This window comes from Chiloscyllium plagiosum, unplaced genomic scaffold, assembly GCF_037043375.1.
Source record: "Chiloscyllium plagiosum isolate Xiang-an unplaced genomic scaffold, Cpla_swu_hap1 HiC_scaffold_11, whole genome shotgun sequence".
NCBI lineage: Eukaryota > Metazoa > Chordata > Chondrichthyes > Orectolobiformes > Hemiscylliidae > Chiloscyllium > Chiloscyllium plagiosum.
This window is the reverse complement of record NW_028270149.1, coordinates 58,629,282-58,647,874: the sequence shown is the minus strand read 5'-3', so window position 1 is coordinate 58,647,874 and position 18,593 is coordinate 58,629,282. Positions and strand designations below refer to the sequence as shown.

At 38.3% G+C, this 18,593-nt stretch overlaps 1 protein-coding gene across 10 annotated transcripts in view; it reads right to left on the bottom strand.

Annotated features, from left to right (window-relative positions):
• Positions 1-18,593, bottom strand: part of phka1a (phosphorylase kinase, alpha 1a (muscle)) — a 140,087-nt gene that overhangs the window by 84,060 nt on the left and 37,434 nt on the right. For all 10 annotated transcript variants that reach the window (XM_043704548.2, XM_043704547.2, XM_043704549.2 and 7 more), the window contains 6 exons: positions 16,203-16,310; positions 10,170-10,248; positions 7,014-7,148; positions 6,298-6,407; positions 4,359-4,503; positions 762-840 (listed from right to left, as the gene is read on the bottom strand). In XM_043704548.2, the coding sequence (XP_043560483.2) occupies positions 762-840; positions 4,359-4,503; positions 6,298-6,407; positions 7,014-7,148; positions 10,170-10,248; positions 16,203-16,310 (656 nt within the window). The remainder of the gene's footprint in view (positions 1-761; positions 841-4,358; positions 4,504-6,297; positions 6,408-7,013; positions 7,149-10,169; positions 10,249-16,202; positions 16,311-18,593) is intronic.

Sequence of the window (18,593 nt, the reverse complement as noted above, 5' to 3'; positions counted from 1 at the left end):
CATGCAAAGAAGGAGAAAATTAGCCAAAGTTCAAATCCTTAACAGCTATCCAACACCCCCTCCGGAAAACGTGGGTGTAAATAGTCAAAGGAGGGTAGTAAGCTCATTTGTGAAGCAAAAATAGAGGGGATTAATCCTTACTGTTCTGCAACAAAAAAAATCCAAATGCCAAATACTAAGTATTTTACCAAAAATAGTGCAATAATGGAGAGTAGAATGCACTTATTGACAAAAAAAATTGCAGGGTTTTTTTGGCAGAAAGAAAATATCATTGTTGAATAGTCTGTCAAAGGAAATCCAGGTTCATGAATGTACAATCCCCTCTGAGTTAGACAGACATAACATTCAATGTACAAGGAACTGCGTCTGAACTAGAAGCAAGACCATTGAGAGACAAAATTATAAGTAAATATATTTGATTCCCAAGCATCCTTCCACCTCTTGCCCCCACCCCCAGCTGACAGTAAACACCACATAAATATGGGGAAGTGAAGTATATTGAAAAACCTATCTTAAACATTATGCGTGAGTGTTAAAAAGCCCAATTTGCATCAATATCCACGTTTTCTATGCAATGTTTGGTGTAATGTTAAGGTTTTCCTTCAGTATTTGAAAAACCAAAATATCATTCAAGACAGGATTATTCTATTGTTGGATGTGTGCACAAAAAATAAGTGATTGCCCCTGTTCTACAGAATTATTCAATGTCTACTAGGAAGTGTGCATTGGTTCAGCTGTACATAGCTCCTCAGATCACCTACCTGGCTCCTCCAAAATATCCATCTTGCAGTTTCTTCAATGTGGATAGCACATTCGGATCAATACTGGTCCCATTGTCGTCTGTAATTTAAAATTTTCATTTAAAAAAAATTTAAATGAAAAGAGTTACAATTTACATTTGAATGCCAAAAACAAAACCTCCATCTCATTTTCCAACTGATAGATTTCCATTGCTTTTCTCAATAGTCAATTATTACTCAGCTACAACTGAGTACTGAGGTCTGATAATATGATTGCCAAACAATATACAAAACACAGGAAAGAATGGCACAGGAAAGAGCAAAATTACCAAGTATGCAAGTAAAATGACCTTGCTTTTAAATCAACCTGTATGGATTTATTATGACATGTCTTCTTGCAGATAGGACTCAAACCAGACCTTCTGATCCAGAGGCAGGGGGCTTAGTGAATGGCTGTTAATATAGAAGGTAGTTAAGCAAATGATTGCTTAATGAATTAATCAACCTTAGATATAAAAGAGGAGCAAAGGGCTCTTGTGGCACAGCGCTACAAGCTACACTTTTGGGGCAGGCAACCCAGATTCAAGTCTCATATGTTCCAGAGGTAACTAATAACATCACTGAACAAGTTACTTAGAAAAATAGGTTAATAAAAAGGACTGAGCAGTTATAGCTCTTGGGGCGCATAGTAGTGTCCCTACCTCTGAATCACAAGACCTGGGTTAAAGTCCTACCTGCTCCATAGTTCTGAACAGGTTGTTTCGTAAATAAATATATGACTGAGTAGTTCACAAAAATCTATCCACAAGTATAGGTGTGTTGGTTTCTGTCTCACTCATAGACTTGGATGCAAATTCACACTGATGGCAGAGAATGGCTGCCTAAAGGTGAAAATAGGAAATTAAGAGATTTTTTTCAGACAGAATATTATAATTGGAGTTACTTCAGAGAAGAATGGCTGAAACCAGATGCAAAATGTCAGGGTCTGACTTCATACAGATATTTTGTAAAGCTGAACCTTAACATCAATTAAAGATGAAGTGAATGTGTGGACACGGGTTACATCCTTACCAAGAAAAAAAAGCAAAGCATGGCTTAGGCAATGTTGCTTTCCACTAGAAGCAAGATCAGGTGTCAAAATCTCAGACCAGGAGGCTCACCAGTTTGACACAATTTACTAGAGAGATGACTCTTTTTATGCATGTGGCATTGTCAGACTTAGATAAAATTTAAAAACTAGTTTATTCTATAGAAGACTTAAGAGTTTAGAAGAAAACAGGCTAATAATCTTAAAATGACAGACAATCCACCTTCTCAGTGGTTAGGAGTCCTAATAAAGGATACAGGTGGAAAGGAGAGGTGTACACTAAACTTAGAGAAGAGTTCAGCAATTTACGTGATATATATGATAACATAAAATTAAAAAGACACCATTGTGACCCATTATGAATTTGCCCTAAGCAAAAGAAAAAAAAAATTTACAAGTATGCAACTAGATTTATTTAGTCTACAAAAGATATAGAGTAGAGAGAAATAAAGCAATAACGATCAAAATAATGGAGAAATGAATAGGGGCTGGATGAATAACACTGGCTAAATTTCTAACAGACATTGGGGAATTTATCAATGATGAATTTACATACGTGCAAATTCCATTATAGCACTGAGTCTTTCTTCAGCTGTGAACACCCCAATGTTAAAAGAATGCCTTTAATGAAAGATACCAGACGTAAACAATATTACTTAACCCATAATGTGGTAGTGTCCCTGCCTTTGAGCCAGAAAGCCAGGGTTCAAGTCCCACTAGCTCCAGAAGAATGTCATAGTACATCTGAATAGGTTGATTTAAAGTATCTGCATATTTTCAATTTCCAGAGCTTCCTTTCTATTCCTGCTGCTTCATCTGGGGTTCAAAATAAAAGTACCTGTCCAACCAATTACCCTAAAGGAAAACTGTTTTGATATCTATGCAGTTATGCTTGCAAGAAAAGGTTATTAGAATGGTTAAACAGATCTTCTAAATTGCTTTCCCTGCTGTAGGAGAGTATACCCTAATGTCTCTCTTTCTCCAACCAGCCCTCAAAACTTTTAGCTACAAATGTAGCCTTGGTCTTATAGCTCATCTCTGGTTGGACATTTTCTGTTCAGATCAGAGAGATAAGGTACAACTTGCATTCTATTTGTACCCATTAACACTTCTCAAAAATAGGGGGGACTTCTACAATGATCTAGTTTCAGAGAAGGAACTGCTTTACCAGTGCTAGAATATCATCTTATTTTGCAGTCTCTGGCCTACTCAGTTCAGCTGTTCTGCCAGTATTTTGTGCTACATCACATTAATTACTGCATGATTTATTTTTCACAAGCCATTGCTGAATGGAATTTCCACAGCAGTATAAAATACTGTAATGTTTAAGTTTTCAAACATGTCCCAAAAATTTATCATTCACAAATTCACCTTCATTACATCTTAAGAATATTCTTTACTAATCAAGACCTTTGTCAGCTCACTTTTCTAAGACTTTATCCACAAAAGCTGAACCTGGTCACCATACCTACAACTTGGAACAGATAAACATTCCAATTCTGGTCCCATACTTCAGATTTATGGTTACTTCATTAACTTCCTCAGGAATACTTAAAGGAACACTTACAACTGAGCTTTGGTGTTGTCTTTCAACATTTAAAACATATATCTTGTTAACATATGATTTACACAAGAAGGAATTTGCATTACTTTGATATTAGCACTGATGAAATTACAGTCCTGTAATTTCACACAGAAGAAACCCTCCTTTTAAAAGATGGCAACAAATTATCATTCCTGAATGCAAAGTAGAAATAATATGCTTTCATATTATTTGACTCAATTTTTATTAGTTTTGTACAGGATTTCCAAATAACAGTTAAGGTAATCGACTCCATGCACTGTTGAGGTACAGCCACTAGAATGGCACAATAGAATGAATCAGCAACTGAAATACTCATAGGCTGACTTGCATCTTTGACCACCAATATATTTTCTTGCAGTTTGTCTTCATCAGATTCACCCTCAAAACCTCTTGTTTCATGGATTGCCTCAAATACTTGACTCTTTAAACTGGTCAAAGGAGATTAAACTGGCTCCTTTTAAAACAACTTCAATTAACCTGGGAGAAAGGTATCCATAAGGGAAGGGAATTCTTTTTAAAAAAGTGTTGCTGCAGCCAACCAAGGATCAGACAAAGAAAGAAGGGGAGCTGATTCATCCCTCATCAGGGAACTTAATGATTTGGAATATCCCATCTGAACCTGTAATAAATAGTGGAAGCTTGCCTGAGGAATGGTCATAACACTGATCACAATCTTGCACACCTTTGTCAGTACATGCTTTTAAATGGCAGGTTTTGATGAATTCAGGATCAGCTAGGATGCCGTACACAGTTTATAGTTACTCAACATTCACTGGTTGGTTGAACAAACCACTAAACTTGCATGGGTATCATAGTATTGTCAATGTCTTTGGAAACAAATGACAGCTTCATGCTAATAGGATTAAATGTTTGGGGAGTTTTTTTTTTAAAAAGGTAGCTTACAGTTATTTTCAATCTATTATAGAAATCAAAGTGCTCAACTTACTGAGCATGCTCTGTGAAATTGGAAAAGTCACAGTGGGTCGTCCAGTATTTTTCCAGCAGCGACACAAGTATGACAATTCTGTTCGAAGCATTTCAATAACCATTCGATTATCATGGGCCAGGTAGAACTGCTGCTTATCAATAAACTGTAAACAGATGATTTTAAAAAGTGATTGGATGTACAGAAGAAAATTACATTTTTTCCAGTAACCATAGTATTCACGTGATGTAGCTCGCACATGTTGCATGAACCCACATCACAGAGTCATTGTAGATAGGATGGTGCATATGATTCCTACCTAGTTTAAAAACACTGAGCGATCTACTTTCTGAGCAGACTATATGAAATTGGGAGTGTCAAAGTCAGCCACCTAGTCTTTCTCCAGCAAAAGCACAGGTATAATAGCCCTGTTCAAAGATTTACCTACAAACTCTGTAAGAGGAAAGGTATCCATAAGGGAAGGGAATTCTTTTTTAAAAGATGTTGCTGCAACCAACCAAGGATCAGACAAAGAAAGAAGGGGAGCTGATTCATTCCTCATCAGGGAACTTAATGATTTGGAATATCCCATCTGAACTTGTAACAAATAGTGGAAGCTTGCCTGAGGAATGGTCATAACACTGATCACAATCTTGCACATCTTTGTCAGTACATGCTTTTAAATGGCAAACCTATAAAGATTTACAAACTAGAAACTTGAAGTGTCACTTAGTTATTTAAAGACAAATAAGAGAAAAAAACAAGGTTATTATAGACCTGTTAGGAAGATTTGTTTCTAACTGTACTAAAGTCTACAGTTAAGGATAAAGTGACTGAACATCTTGAAACACGTTTGCTAACTTGAGGATTTGTATAGAAATAATCATGCCAAAGGAAGGTGACAGAGTATTTGCTAACTAAGTGGAAAGGCAAAAATCTGTAGGTATTACATATATGATTACCAGGACTAATTCAATGAAGACTCTTGCAAGAGTTTATTAGCTCAACTTTAAGTTCACAGAATCAAGGACAAATTCCTGTTCAGGAAACCGACTACCCTACAGGAAACAGAATGAAGGGATAAAGGGCAGACTATGACCAGAGTACCCATGAGGATGTGTTTAGTATTCATATATGCATCATATTTAAATACATTATCAATGGATTAGAAAGAAATATATCCAAATTTGTCAATGACACAAAGATAGGCAATATTATAAGCAGTGCAAAACTGAAGCATAAAACTACAAAGGGATATTAATATAAGTGAATGGCCAAAACATATTTCAATGTAAGTAGATGTGATGTCATGCAATATGGACCCAAAGATAGGTAGAATAAGGCATATTTTAAACATTAAACAGCTCGAAAGAATGAAGAAGAAAAGATTCTTCGAGGTCTATGTAAGACAGAAATGCCATGGACAAGTTAAAAAAAATTAAAAAGGCAAATTAAATGTTGGACTTCATATTTAAGGGATGGCAGCATGAGGAATTTGAAATCATGCAACAATTATTCAAAGCCCTAGTTAAACTTGGTGTTAAGGTGGGGAAAAAAAAGGACAGAGATTATTGATTTGCCAAGCAATGGAAATAAAAGTGGTCTAGGAAATATAAGCCTAGAACTTAGAGCCAGGCCTTTCAGAAATGAAGTTCAGAAACACTTCTACACTTACAGGGTGGTAGAATTTTGGAAGTCTCTGACACAAATAGTAGTTGATATTGGACCAATTGTTATTTTAAATTGGAAATTTCTAATTTTATTTAACCTAAGATATTGAGGGATGCATGAATAGGAATTCATGTCCCTATGTTTTAATTAAATTTGTAATCTCATGCTATCAGGGAAGAGCCAGGGAAATCTGGACTATGTATTTTATACCTAAAAGGAGGAATTTCATTCATTAGAAGAAACTCACATCTGAAATGAAATTTCAAAAATGAGGTGAATCTGCACTTACCTGAGGAGTGAAAGAAAAGATTTCATCTCTGATAAAATACAATTTTGATGTGCCAAGAACACCCATATGGCGGTAAGGCCGACCACTCAGATTCATTCTCTTATTGTAACCTGTCAATAAGGTTAGACCTGTGTGTCAGTCATGTTTTAAAGACCAAGCCACTCATCCTAAAACCTAGAATGTTGCACCCAGTTTCAAGAATATATATGCTTTAAAGATGTTGGAGCATGATGACCTAGCAAAATCCCTAGCTTTACCTGTTGTCCTGGCTCCACGGTCAGTATGCTTTCCTACAGGCCTTGCTGCAATATGTGCAGTGGCCACCGCCTCTGTTTGGCCAGCAATGTTACAAGGCATTTGCCAAGTAGCAAAAGTTAATTAAAGGCTGTGCACAGCAGAGTCAGTCTTCTTCCCATAGCCCTGACTTGTTAGCTGGGTGGTGGGAGTTTGCATTAACATTGCAGTTTATTAAATTGGCTACTACATTGCAGGGCACAAAGGTCTGGCTGGATGGGTCTGATGGTCTTTTGTTCCTGTCATTTTGGTCCTAACTCTGAGAATAAAAGACAAGTACTATATTTATATTAAGTTACCTTCATTCCTGCTACATACAATTCCTTGAATATCCAGCAAATGACTGGAGTTTAATGGACTGAGATGTAACAATTCCAGTATTCCCACATACAATGTAACTAAATAAGAAAAGATTTTCTTACCAAGTCTTGTATAGATACGAGAAAGAATACGAGCTGGCTGCACCCTGATTGGAAAAACATCTGCTACAGTTTGTACATTAATTCCATGCTTCTCCAGGATTTCCTTTATTCCCACAGTTTCTGCAACTATTGCCACTGAAATTAAACAGAAAGGCATTTTAGAAGGAACAAAATGAAGATGCTTTTCAATTGTAAGCAAGGTTTATGTCCAGAGACTTAAGTAATGGTGTTAACACTGAAGGTATCTGAAGGACACTGATGATTTAGCTTATTCTTATTCATAGTGGCCATTAATTGGAACATTTATTGTGTCAATTTAAATGCTACTTGTCAGTCCACATGCACCTTATTTAGATCCTGCTGATGTGGGTTGTTTAATTATCATACGAGTTATGAGTGAAATTGAGTCATGAAGAAATCAACCTTATTGCTGAACTCACAAACAGAATCATCTGCACAGTCCATGTGCCATTACGAACGACTTCAACATCACAACCATCTGCGGTCTCCAGCCATTCCAGTTTTGCTTTTCATTCCCATTGAATTCAGTTTACTAAGCATCCTTTCTGCGACATTTTGTGAAATTCTGCTTTGGTGTTGACTGTGGCTACTTACACTTCTCCTTCAGCATGCAGCTTTTGCATCCACATCTGGATCAAAGTTGCTGTGATGAAATCCAGAGCCAAAAAGGGCTCTGACAGAACCCAAAATAACCATTGGTGAACTGGTTATTTATGGATAGGTATTTGACTGGACAAATCATATCACTTTACCAATGGTTGTGTGAACTAATGTTGTTCAATAAATGGCAGGGCTATATGTTTTCTGATTGTGGGTAGCACACATTTGAGTATTCTTCCACATTGGTAGATGACAGTAGGATTGCAGTGAAAGAGCTTTGCTGGATCAGCAATATTTTTAAGATTCATTTAGAACATGTGGACATCACTGGCTGGGCCTACATTTATTGCCTGTCCCAATTTGGCCTCAAGAAGGTGGTGGTCGTGAGCTGTCTTCTTGAATCTCTGCAGTTCCTTTTGTGGAGACACACCCACAATGCCATTGCAGAGGGAGTTCCAGGATTATGACCCAGTGAAACTGAAGGAAAAGTGATAGATTTCCAAGTTCGAATGGTGAGTGGCTTGGAGGAGAACTTGCAGCTAATGTTTCGATGTAGCTCTTTCCCCTTACATTCTAGTTGGTAATGGTCACAGGTTGGAAGGAACCTTTGTAAATTTCTATAGTGCATCTTGTAAATAGTGTTCTGTTGTATGAGGTGACAGTGGATGCCAGTCAAGCAGCCTGCTTTGTCCTGCATAGTGTCAATCTTGAGTGTTGTTGGAGCTGCTCTCGTGCAGGCAAACGGATAGTATTCCATCACATACCTGACTCATGTCTTGTAGATGGTGGACAAGCTTTGGCAAGTCAGAAAGTGAATTACTCACTGCAGGATTTCTAACCTCTGACATGCTTTTGTCGCCACAGGATTTATACGGCTAATCTGGTTAAATTTCAATGGCAACCCCCAGAATGTCAACAGAAGGGGATTCAATGATTACAAGGTGCAGTGGCTAGATTTGCTCTCGTCGGACATGGCAATTTTTTGACAGTTGTGTGGCATGAAGGACACTTAGCAACCCAAACCTGGATATGATCTGCTGCATTTAGACACAGACTACTTCAATATTGGAAGAGTTAGGCATGAAGAAGAATATTATACAGTGAACATTACTCACTTCTGGCCTTATGAAGAAAAGATCATTGATAAAGTGACTGAAAATAGTTGGGCTTAGGATACAGGTCTGAAGAACTCCAGCAGAGATGCCCAAGAACTGAGATAACTGACCTTTTACAACCATAATCATCTGACTGTGCACTAAGTGTGACTCCAACCAATGGAAACCTTTCATTGTTTGTAATATTGGTAGGGCTTCTTGATGCTACACTTGTTCAAGTGCAACTGTGATGTCAATGCCAGTCACTCTCACCTCACCTCTAAAATTGAGATCTTCTATCCATGTTTGAACCAATATCAGGAGCAGAGTGGCCTTGACAGAAGCCAAACCGCAAGCAAGTGTGCAGTTTAGTACTGCACAAATGTTGCTGGATATCACTGTTGCAGACACCTTACATTACTTTACTAATGATCAAGAGCAGACTGATGGGCAAGTAATTGGTTGGATTGGATTGATCCTTCTTTCTGTGTGCTAGACGTACCGGGGCAACTTTCCACACTGTCAGATAGATGCCAATGTTGGAGCTCTACTGAAATAGTTTTGCTCTGGATACAGCAAATTCTGGAGTATGTCTTTAAGATGACCATTGTACTGTTATCAAGGCCAAACTAGCTCTTATGCACAAGTATTGAGCTGAGTCCCAGGATTTTGTCAAGACTCATTTCTGAATGTCACTTGGAATTAAGTTAATTAGTATCTACCTTTCATTTTTTCCTCTCTTGCTCTAAGAAAATCAAATGAATAGGCTAATTTTGTTTGCCATATGACAACACCTAAACCAATTATTACACTGAGGTTGCAATCAAAATAATGGCAAATATCAAATGTCAAACACAAAAGGCTTCAATTTTTTGTTTACCTATACAAAGATCTCTTCTTAATTCCAACTTGCATACAACATGGCCAAACCAAAATACTACGCTCAGAATACAATCAGGAAGAATAATTTCAGAATTAGTCAGTCTATAACTACCTCAAAAAAACCCCAAAGAACTGCAGATGCTGGAAATCAGAACAAAAACTGAAATGACTGGAAAAACTCAACAGGTTTAGCAGCATCGGTGGAGAGAAAGCAGATTTAACATTTCAGGTCCAGTGATCGTTCTTCAGAATGTCTGAAGGTTCTGAAGAAGGGTCACTGGACTTGAAACATTAACTCTGATTTCTCTCCACAGATGCTGCCAGACCTGCTGAGTTTTGCCAGCTATGTCTATAAATACCTTGTGAATCTTTAATTTAAAATCCTGGTCTGTATTTGAAATATTTTTTCATGATTGCTGAATAATGCATAATTTAATCACTCTGTACTGCATCAGACTGATTCATAGGTAATTTTAAAACTACAACTTACACAAGGCAGACCAAATTAAATAACCTTTTTGTAACAGTATTCTAAGTAGAAAATAGTTCAAAAACATACCTTGGACTACAACATCTGGTCTAGGTATAGTTGCAAACCTTCTATTCAATGGATCGATTTCACCAGGAGCAAGAAATCCCTGTAAGTAACATCTGCAGTGAGACACAGGTTTCGGATAGCATTCAAGGACAACGAGGATCACATGGATCAGTTGGAGCCGCAGTTCAACATGCAGGAGGTGGATAGCATCATGGACAGGAGGTTTAAAGACGTGATCACATGAAAAGTTCAGACAGGAAGATGGGTGGCCACTAGAAGGGCAGGCAGACAGTCAATGCCGTTGTCCCTTGTGACTATCCCCAGCCCCCCTTACCATTTTGAATACTGTTGGGAGCAATGGCAAATAAGGGGATGTCAACAGCAGCAGCCATAACAGTGCTATCATAGCTGGCCCCATTGCACACCAGTGAGGGTCAAAGTGCAGAAGAGCAATAGTAATGGGTGATTATACAATCAGAGGCACAGATAAGCATTTCTGTTGCCACAAAAGGGACTCCAGGCTGCAGGAATGGTGAGGAGGTTCTGCAAAGGGAGTTCAGGAAGTTAGGTAGTAAGTTGAAAAACAGAACCTCTATGGCTGTAATCTTAGAAGTACTCCCTGTGCCACATGCCAGTGAGGCTGGGAATAGTTGAAAAGTGAGAATAGGAAGATTGTATACTGTTAAATATGTGGCTAAAGTGCTGGTGTAGGAGGGAGGGCTTCAGATATGTTAATCATGGGATGTCTTCTGGGATAGGTGCAACCTGTACAAGGAGGGGCACTAATGTCCTGGCAGGGAGGATTGCTAGTGTCACTTGGGAGGTTTAAACTAATGTGGCAGGGGAATGGGAACCAGAGCAGGTGGTCAGCAAGTAAAGTAACTAAGGAACAGCTAGATACCAAGGTCAGTCAGGCTAAGATAAAAAGAGACAGACAGATTTTATTTAACACAGTGGGATTGGCAGTCGGAAGTGTATTTGTTTTAATGCAAGGCATAGTGCAAGTAAATCAGATTAATTTAGAGCTTGGATTAGGGCACAGAACAATGATGTTACAACTATTACAGAGACTTGGTTGCAAGACGGAGAAGACTGGTAGCTTAACATTCTAGGATTTAGATGTTTTAGGTGAGATAAGGAGGGATGTAAAAGAGGTGGGAGAGTTGCATTATTGATTAGACAGAATATCACAGCTGTAATGAGGGAAGAGAGCTCATCTGGCAAGGGCATATGGGTACAGCTCAGGAATTGGAAGGATGCAGAGACTTGGATGGGGTGTACTACAAGCTTCCCAACATTAAACTGGAGAAAGAGGAACACCTATGTAGACAAATTGGTGTGGTGTGTGGTTTTAACATCCCATATAGTGACTGGGAATCCCAGAGCATCAGATGCTTAGATTGGAGAGTGGTGGAATTTGTTACGTGCATCTAGGAGGGTTTCTTGAAGCAACTAGGAAAAGTGGCATACTAGATCTGTATTGGGGAATGAGCCAGGTCATAGTCAGCATCATAGAGCACAGAATCAAACCCGTTAGTCGTACTCATCCACACTGACTAGACATCGCAATCTGATCTAGTCCCAACTATCAGCATTTGCTCCATATCCCTCTGAACCCTTCCTCATTATATTCGTCAAGATGCCTTTTAAATGTTGTAATTATACCCTGCTCCATCACTTTCTCTGGAAGCTCATTTCAAACACGCAACACCCTCGGCAAGAAAACGTGATCCTTCAAGTCCCTTTTAACTCTTTCCCCTCTCACCTTAAATCTATGCCCTCTAGTTTCAGTCTAACTCCACTCTAAGAAAAAATAAAGACCTTGACTATTCACCCTATCTTTGTCCCTCATGACTTTATAAATTTCTATAAGGTCACCCCTCAGACTCCGGTACTCCAGAGAAAAAACAACCCAGCCTATACAGCTGATCCCTGTAACTCAAACTCTTCATTCCTGGCAACATCCTTGCAAATCTTTTCATTTCCAAGGAATTATGCACATGCATTCCTAGATCTCTGTTTGGCAACGCTCCTGAGGGACCTACCATTAACTATATAAGTCCTGCCCTGGTTTGCCTTACCAAAATACATCGCCTGATGATTGAAGTTTCAGTCGGGGAGCATTTTGGGAACAGTGAGCATAATTCCGTAAGTTTCAAGTTACTTATGGATAAGGAGAACACTAATCCTCAGTTGCGAATACCAAATTGGCTAACCATGACAACATTATGGAGGAACTAGAGAATGTATATTGGCATGGCTGTTTGAGTATAAGTCCATATCTGTCGGGTGGGAATCTTTTAAAAAGCCGCTCGATCAGAATTCAGGACCAGCATGTTCCTGTGAAAGTGAAGGATAAGGTTGCTAAGGGTTGGGAACCTTGGATGACAAGAGAAATTGAGAGCTTAGTTGAAAAGAAAAAGGAGGCACACGTAAAGCTTAGGAAACTGAAGACCGAGCCCTCAAAGAATAAAAAGAAAGCAGGAAAGAATTTAAACAAGGAGTTAGAAGGGCTAAAAGGGGCCATGACATAACCTTGGCAAACACGATTAAGAAAACCCCAAGGTTTTTTAATACAGTACGTATATAAAGGAGCAAGAATGTAGCTAGGGAAGGGGTAGGTCCACTCAAGGAGAAAGGAGGAAATATATGCCTGGAGCTGGAGGTTGTGGGTGAGGTCCTCAATGAATATTTTCGTCACAAAGTTGGTTCTTTTTTTCTAAAAGCTGTTCCTTTTCTCAAGGATGCTATGTCCTTGGTTTTTTTCAGAGGGGTTGTAAATGCTCCCGGTGCCGATTTGACTGGTTTGGTACAAAGATTAAAGGGTATTGAGAGGCCTTTTTGTTTATATGTAAACAGATGAGACTTCAGGCCAAAGTGGTCATGTTTTAGAAGTGACCTGTATAATGAAAAGGGGAGTGGTCAGCTCTCTAGCTAAACAGTTCAGTCCAGAACCAGTTCGGAATTCAACAGTGAGCTGTGTGGAAACTCACTCTCTCTCTTTCTGCCCTTCTAACTTCAACGTGTAAGCAGCTGTTTCATTTTTTAACTGTGTTTTAAGGGGGGTTTGCTTATTGGGACTGTTGTGTATATTCTGAACAGCACAATTAATTCTAGTTTGGATAGACTGAGTTCTGTAGGGGTTCTTTATTCTGTTCTTTTTGTGTTTCATTCTATAATTTTGTGAATAAATTTCTGTCTGTTTTAAAACCTAGTACTCAACCTAGCTGGCTTACAAGGGTAATCTCACTGCACACTTACCAAAAGAAATTGCAACGTTATGGTCTGGGTTGCCTGCTCAAGAACGTTTTGAGTGGTCTGGCTGGTCCATAACACTTTGCATCGGTATTCACAAAAGAGAACGACAAGATGAATGGTGAGTTTATAGAAGGGTATGTTACTATTCGAGGGGATGTTGATATATAAAAAGATAGTGGCTTTGGGTATTTTAAAAAGCATTAAGACAAGTCCTCAGGACCTGTTTGGGTCTATCCCAGAATACTGAGGCAGGCGAGGGAGAAAATTGCTTGACCTTAACAGAATCTTTGTATCATTTTTAGTCATAGGCAAAGTCCCATCCCAGAGGACTGCAGAATAGCCGATGGTGTTCCTTTGTGTAAGAAGGGCAACAGGGGTAGTTTGGGAAATTACAGGCTGGTGAGCCTTACATCAGTGGTAGGGAAATTATTGAAGATTCTTAAAGACAGGATTTATTCACCGTTGTAAAGAAATGGACTTATTAGCAATAGGCAACAAGGCTTTGTGACGGAGAAGTTGTGTCTCACAAACTTCATTACGTTTTTTGAGAAAGTAACAAAGATGATTGGTGAAGGCAGGGTGGTAGATGTTGTCCATATAGACTTAGCAAGGCCTTTGGCAAGATCTGTCATGGCAGGCTGAAACAGAACATGAAGTCACATGGGATCTGCAGTGAGCTGGTAATATGGATACAGAACTGGCTTCGTCATAGAAGATAAAGAATAGAGGTGGAAGGGTGGAAACTTGTGACAAGTGGAGTTGCACAGGGATCCACCCTGGAACCTGTTATTTTTAATAAACATTTAATAAATCATTCAATAAATGATTTAGAGGAAAATGTAGATGGCCTGATCAGTAAATTTGCAGATGACACAAAGATTAGGGAAGTTGTAATAGTGAGGAGGATTGGCAGAGAATACAGCAGGATATAAATAGGCTGGAGACTTGGACAGAGAAATGCAGATGGAATTTAATCCAGACAAATGTGAAGTGATGCATTCTAGAAGGTCTCATACAGAAGGAAAGTATACAGTAAATGGCAGGACCCTGAGAAGCATTAAGATAGAGAGGGATCTCAGCATACAGGTTCACAGTTCCATGAAAGTGGCAACACAAGTGGATAAGGTGGTCAAGAATGCATATAGCACGCTTGTCTTCATTGATCGCGGCACAGAGTATAAAAACTGGCAATTCACGTAGGAGCAGTATACAACCTAAATTAGGTTATATTTGAAATATTGCATACAGTTCTGATTGCCACAATACCGAAGGATGTGAAGGCATTGGAGAGAGTACAGAAAAGGTATACCAGGCTGTTGTCTGGCTTGGAGGATATAAGCTATGAGGAGAGATTGGACAAACTCTGCTCGTTTTCACTTGAATATCAGAGGCTGATGGACGACCAGATAGAGACATGGACAGAATGGATAGTTGGAATATTTTTCCCAGGGTAGGAATGTCAATTTCTTGGTGATGTAGGTTTAAGGCAAAAGGAGGAAGTTTAAAGGAGATGTGAGAAGCAAGTTTTTTAACGAAGATGCTAATTGAGTGGAATGCGCTGTCAAGTGAGGTGATAGAAGCAGATACAATATAATTTTTAAGAGGCTCTTGACAGATACACAAACAGGCAGGAAATAGAAGGATATGGACCACACGGAGACAAAACGTCTTTAGTTTAGAAAAGCGTCATGTGTCAGTGCAGGCTTCGTGGGCTGAAGAATATGTTCCTGTGCTGTTATTCTTTGTTCTTAACATTTCTTTCTAAAAAAAAGTACAGACAGTACTTAGCTAATCCAGTTCTGAAACACTTGAAAAGTAATCTTTGGTTTGTGTCAGGATATTGATCTTAGGTGAGATAGTAGTTGATATCACAGTTGGTCTAACAGTTGGGAAAGGATACACTGATCAGAGTCAGCACTCCACTTTGTAGTTCTCATCACTCTTGCTGAAATGATCGTAAGTATTGATGAGTCAAGCAGTGCATTCACATGCAGCATAATATCTCATCCCTGTCTACCTCTTTACATCAATGACAATCACTTTTAGAATGTAAGCCTGAGAATTGTTGATTTTATGCCTTCCATCGCATTAATCTATATAAATAGAGTTCTCCCAATCAAACCTGTGCTGCCAAGGAAACACTAACTAGAGTCTCAAATCTTTGCAAATACTTGCTGAGGGTCAGCAACTACACCTGGTTCACCAGCATACTTCTGAAAATGGTAGGTTATGAAAAGGCATTCAGACAAATTCAACGTAACTATCCTGTAAGGAAACTTCAAACTTCACTGATCTTACATCATGACCAATTCTACCCTATTTTGAGCTTAATACAGAGCAATATTGGTCAAGATGTAAAACCACCATTCCACCCAATGCTATAGATGATGGTGAAAACCAGGGGAAAAAAAAATCTTGTCTGAAGTCAGTTGGCTGAGAAAAACAAAGCAAAATCTATAAAGAAATGAATCGTACGAACCTACATGATCAAACCAAAGAAGTTCAAGCACACAAAGAAAATTTTCCAACTTCAGCACATATTTCTGTGAACTCAATTACTTGGACCCATTTGATTTCTGCTAACAAAAGAATATCATTGAGCACTAACATGAGGATCCAACTAGCTTGTAATGTTAACTGGGTTAACAAGTTAAATTTCTGATCACAAAGCTGAACAGGTTGTCAGATACATATGCTGTGAATACATAATCTTACACCACATGGTCCAAAGTTATTATTTGGTATAGATAACTAAATTATTATTATTACTACAGCATTCTTTTAGAATTGATTTACCTCTGATACAAGACATCCTAAGATGTATAAGGATTGTCCCCACATATGTGGCAATTTGCCCATTGGGATTCTGTTAACAGTATGTGGATTTTTGCACTCTTCATCTATCTGGAAAACAAAATGTGAGTATTATCAATTTTGCAGCACTCTCCAATTTAACAGAAATTGCAGAGGTGGTAGGGCTTTGCTTAAAAAAGTAAACTCTGAAAATAAGCATTCAAACATGAGACTAAAATATAAAGGCAAATGTTACAAGAGCAATCTTCAATGCAGATCACCTTGTACAAGGCTGCCTCCGCTATTGGAGGGTAAACTTACTGTCTCCATACAGAGTAAGAGCTGTTTGGCTCTTGTTGTAGAGGAAAATCATTTATTAGTCTAAGGAGGAGAGACTTTTGGCTTAAATAAGATGTTATTCATTGTGTGGTAGTAATCAATTCCATGTTACATTGATGGGACAGAACTTGCTTTGCAGACTGAGGACCTGATGATAGTTCTTATTCCTTTGAAATCCTAAGCTGTTTTCTCCTCCAAATCTGTACGATATCCTCAATGATGGCACTTAAGGCATTTAGTATTAACCCTTTAAGACTCTTACACAGTTATGCAAGATCTCGCCAAAAATTTTCTATTGTTGACATTATACATGTACAGTATCATATTTACCACAAACTCATCTTCTCCAAAGTTGACTTCTAAAATTCAGGTGGTCCAAAGGTATCACTATTTATCCAGAATATGTTCTCTTTGAATTTAGAAGACTAGTAGATCCTTGGATTGAAGACTAATAAATCATTCTTCCCCCGATAGCACAAGGTTGAAAAGTCCCTTTAAATTGAGAAGATCTTTAATTTTTTGGATCTCCTTCATGGTGGAGGTCTTTCCTCCTAAAACAGGGAACTGTTTCATTGCAACATCTAGAGGAACTATAACATCATGTATTTTCCACACAAAGGACAGTTATCCTATTAACAAAAGCATTTCTTTCTTCAGTATTTTGGATAATGGAATCTCACAATTTCTTCATATGCATCCTGGATCTCTGAAACAGGCAACTTCTTGACTATATCATGGATCTCTGGGCATTGGATGTCCCTTCTTGGTGTTTTTTTCCCACAACTTCAAAAACTCTCAGATTTTCAATGCTCAATCTTCTGGTGAATCAGCATTGAAGTGTGTAGAGCTTTTTCTTCAACTTATTGATGAGCTTGGAACCTCTCATTCTGTCTTTCATTCAGCAATATTGGTGAAACCACCATATTCACTTCCTCAGTTCTGCTATTTGCTTCTTACTTAGCATGATCTCTGTCTTCCTAAGATGATAAGGAAAGGAAATTTTCTGTTGGATCTGGTGTCTTCTGAATCATCTCAGCATAAAAACTTAAGAATTAGGAGCAGGACTGCTCCATCAAATTAACGATCGTGGCTGACCTCATCTCTACTTCAACTCCACTTTCTCATCCGTAACCTACAACCCTTTAACCAATTATTAATTTAAAAATTATCGTCTACCTTCTCCCTCACTTTATTCAGTGTTGGCATTCAACACACTCTAGGATAATGAATTCCATAATTTTGTGGCTGTTTGAGAGAGATGCTATTCCTTCTCATATGGTTTAAATATGTTAGCGATTAATTTGAAATTATGATTTCTTGTTCTAGATTGCCTAAGGAGAAAATTCCACTCTACATGTATTTCATCAATCCCCTTTAGCATCTTAAATACATCAATAAAGTCTGCCTTCATCTTTCTAAACTTCAGCAACTATATTCCTAAACTGCTCAATTTCTCATCCTCGCTGGAATTAATCTAGGGAACCTTCTCCAACTATCTTCAATGTAATTACATCCTTCCTCAAGCAAGCATCTGACATTAGACTTAAATCTGACATAACTAATTGGTTGGTCAAGCTATGTTACATTCTGGAGATATTTCAGTTGACGATTCAATGAGTTCCAGTGGGATATATTGCTCACTGGCCATTTCATTTCTGGGAGTAGTTACTTCACATCTCAGCTTTGATTAAGTGTCCCCTAGTTTGAGATTCCTCCATTAGTGGAAACACCTTCTCAACATCTACCCTGTCAAGATCCGTCAGAATATTTTATGTTACAATGAAATAACCTTTCATTTTGCTAAACCCTTACATATAAAGACCAAATCTGTTTAGCCATTCTTGTTAAGTCAATCCCTCATTCTAGGGATTAGCCCAGGGAATCTCTTTTAAACTGCCTCAAATGCCAGTTTATCTTTTTTAAAAAATACAGGGTCCAAAACTCTACATAGTACTCCAGATGTGCTCTTAGATACACATATTGTACAGTCGAAACATGGCTTCTCTGTTTTTAATTAAAGCCAAAATTCTATTTGCTTTTTAAATTACTTGCTGC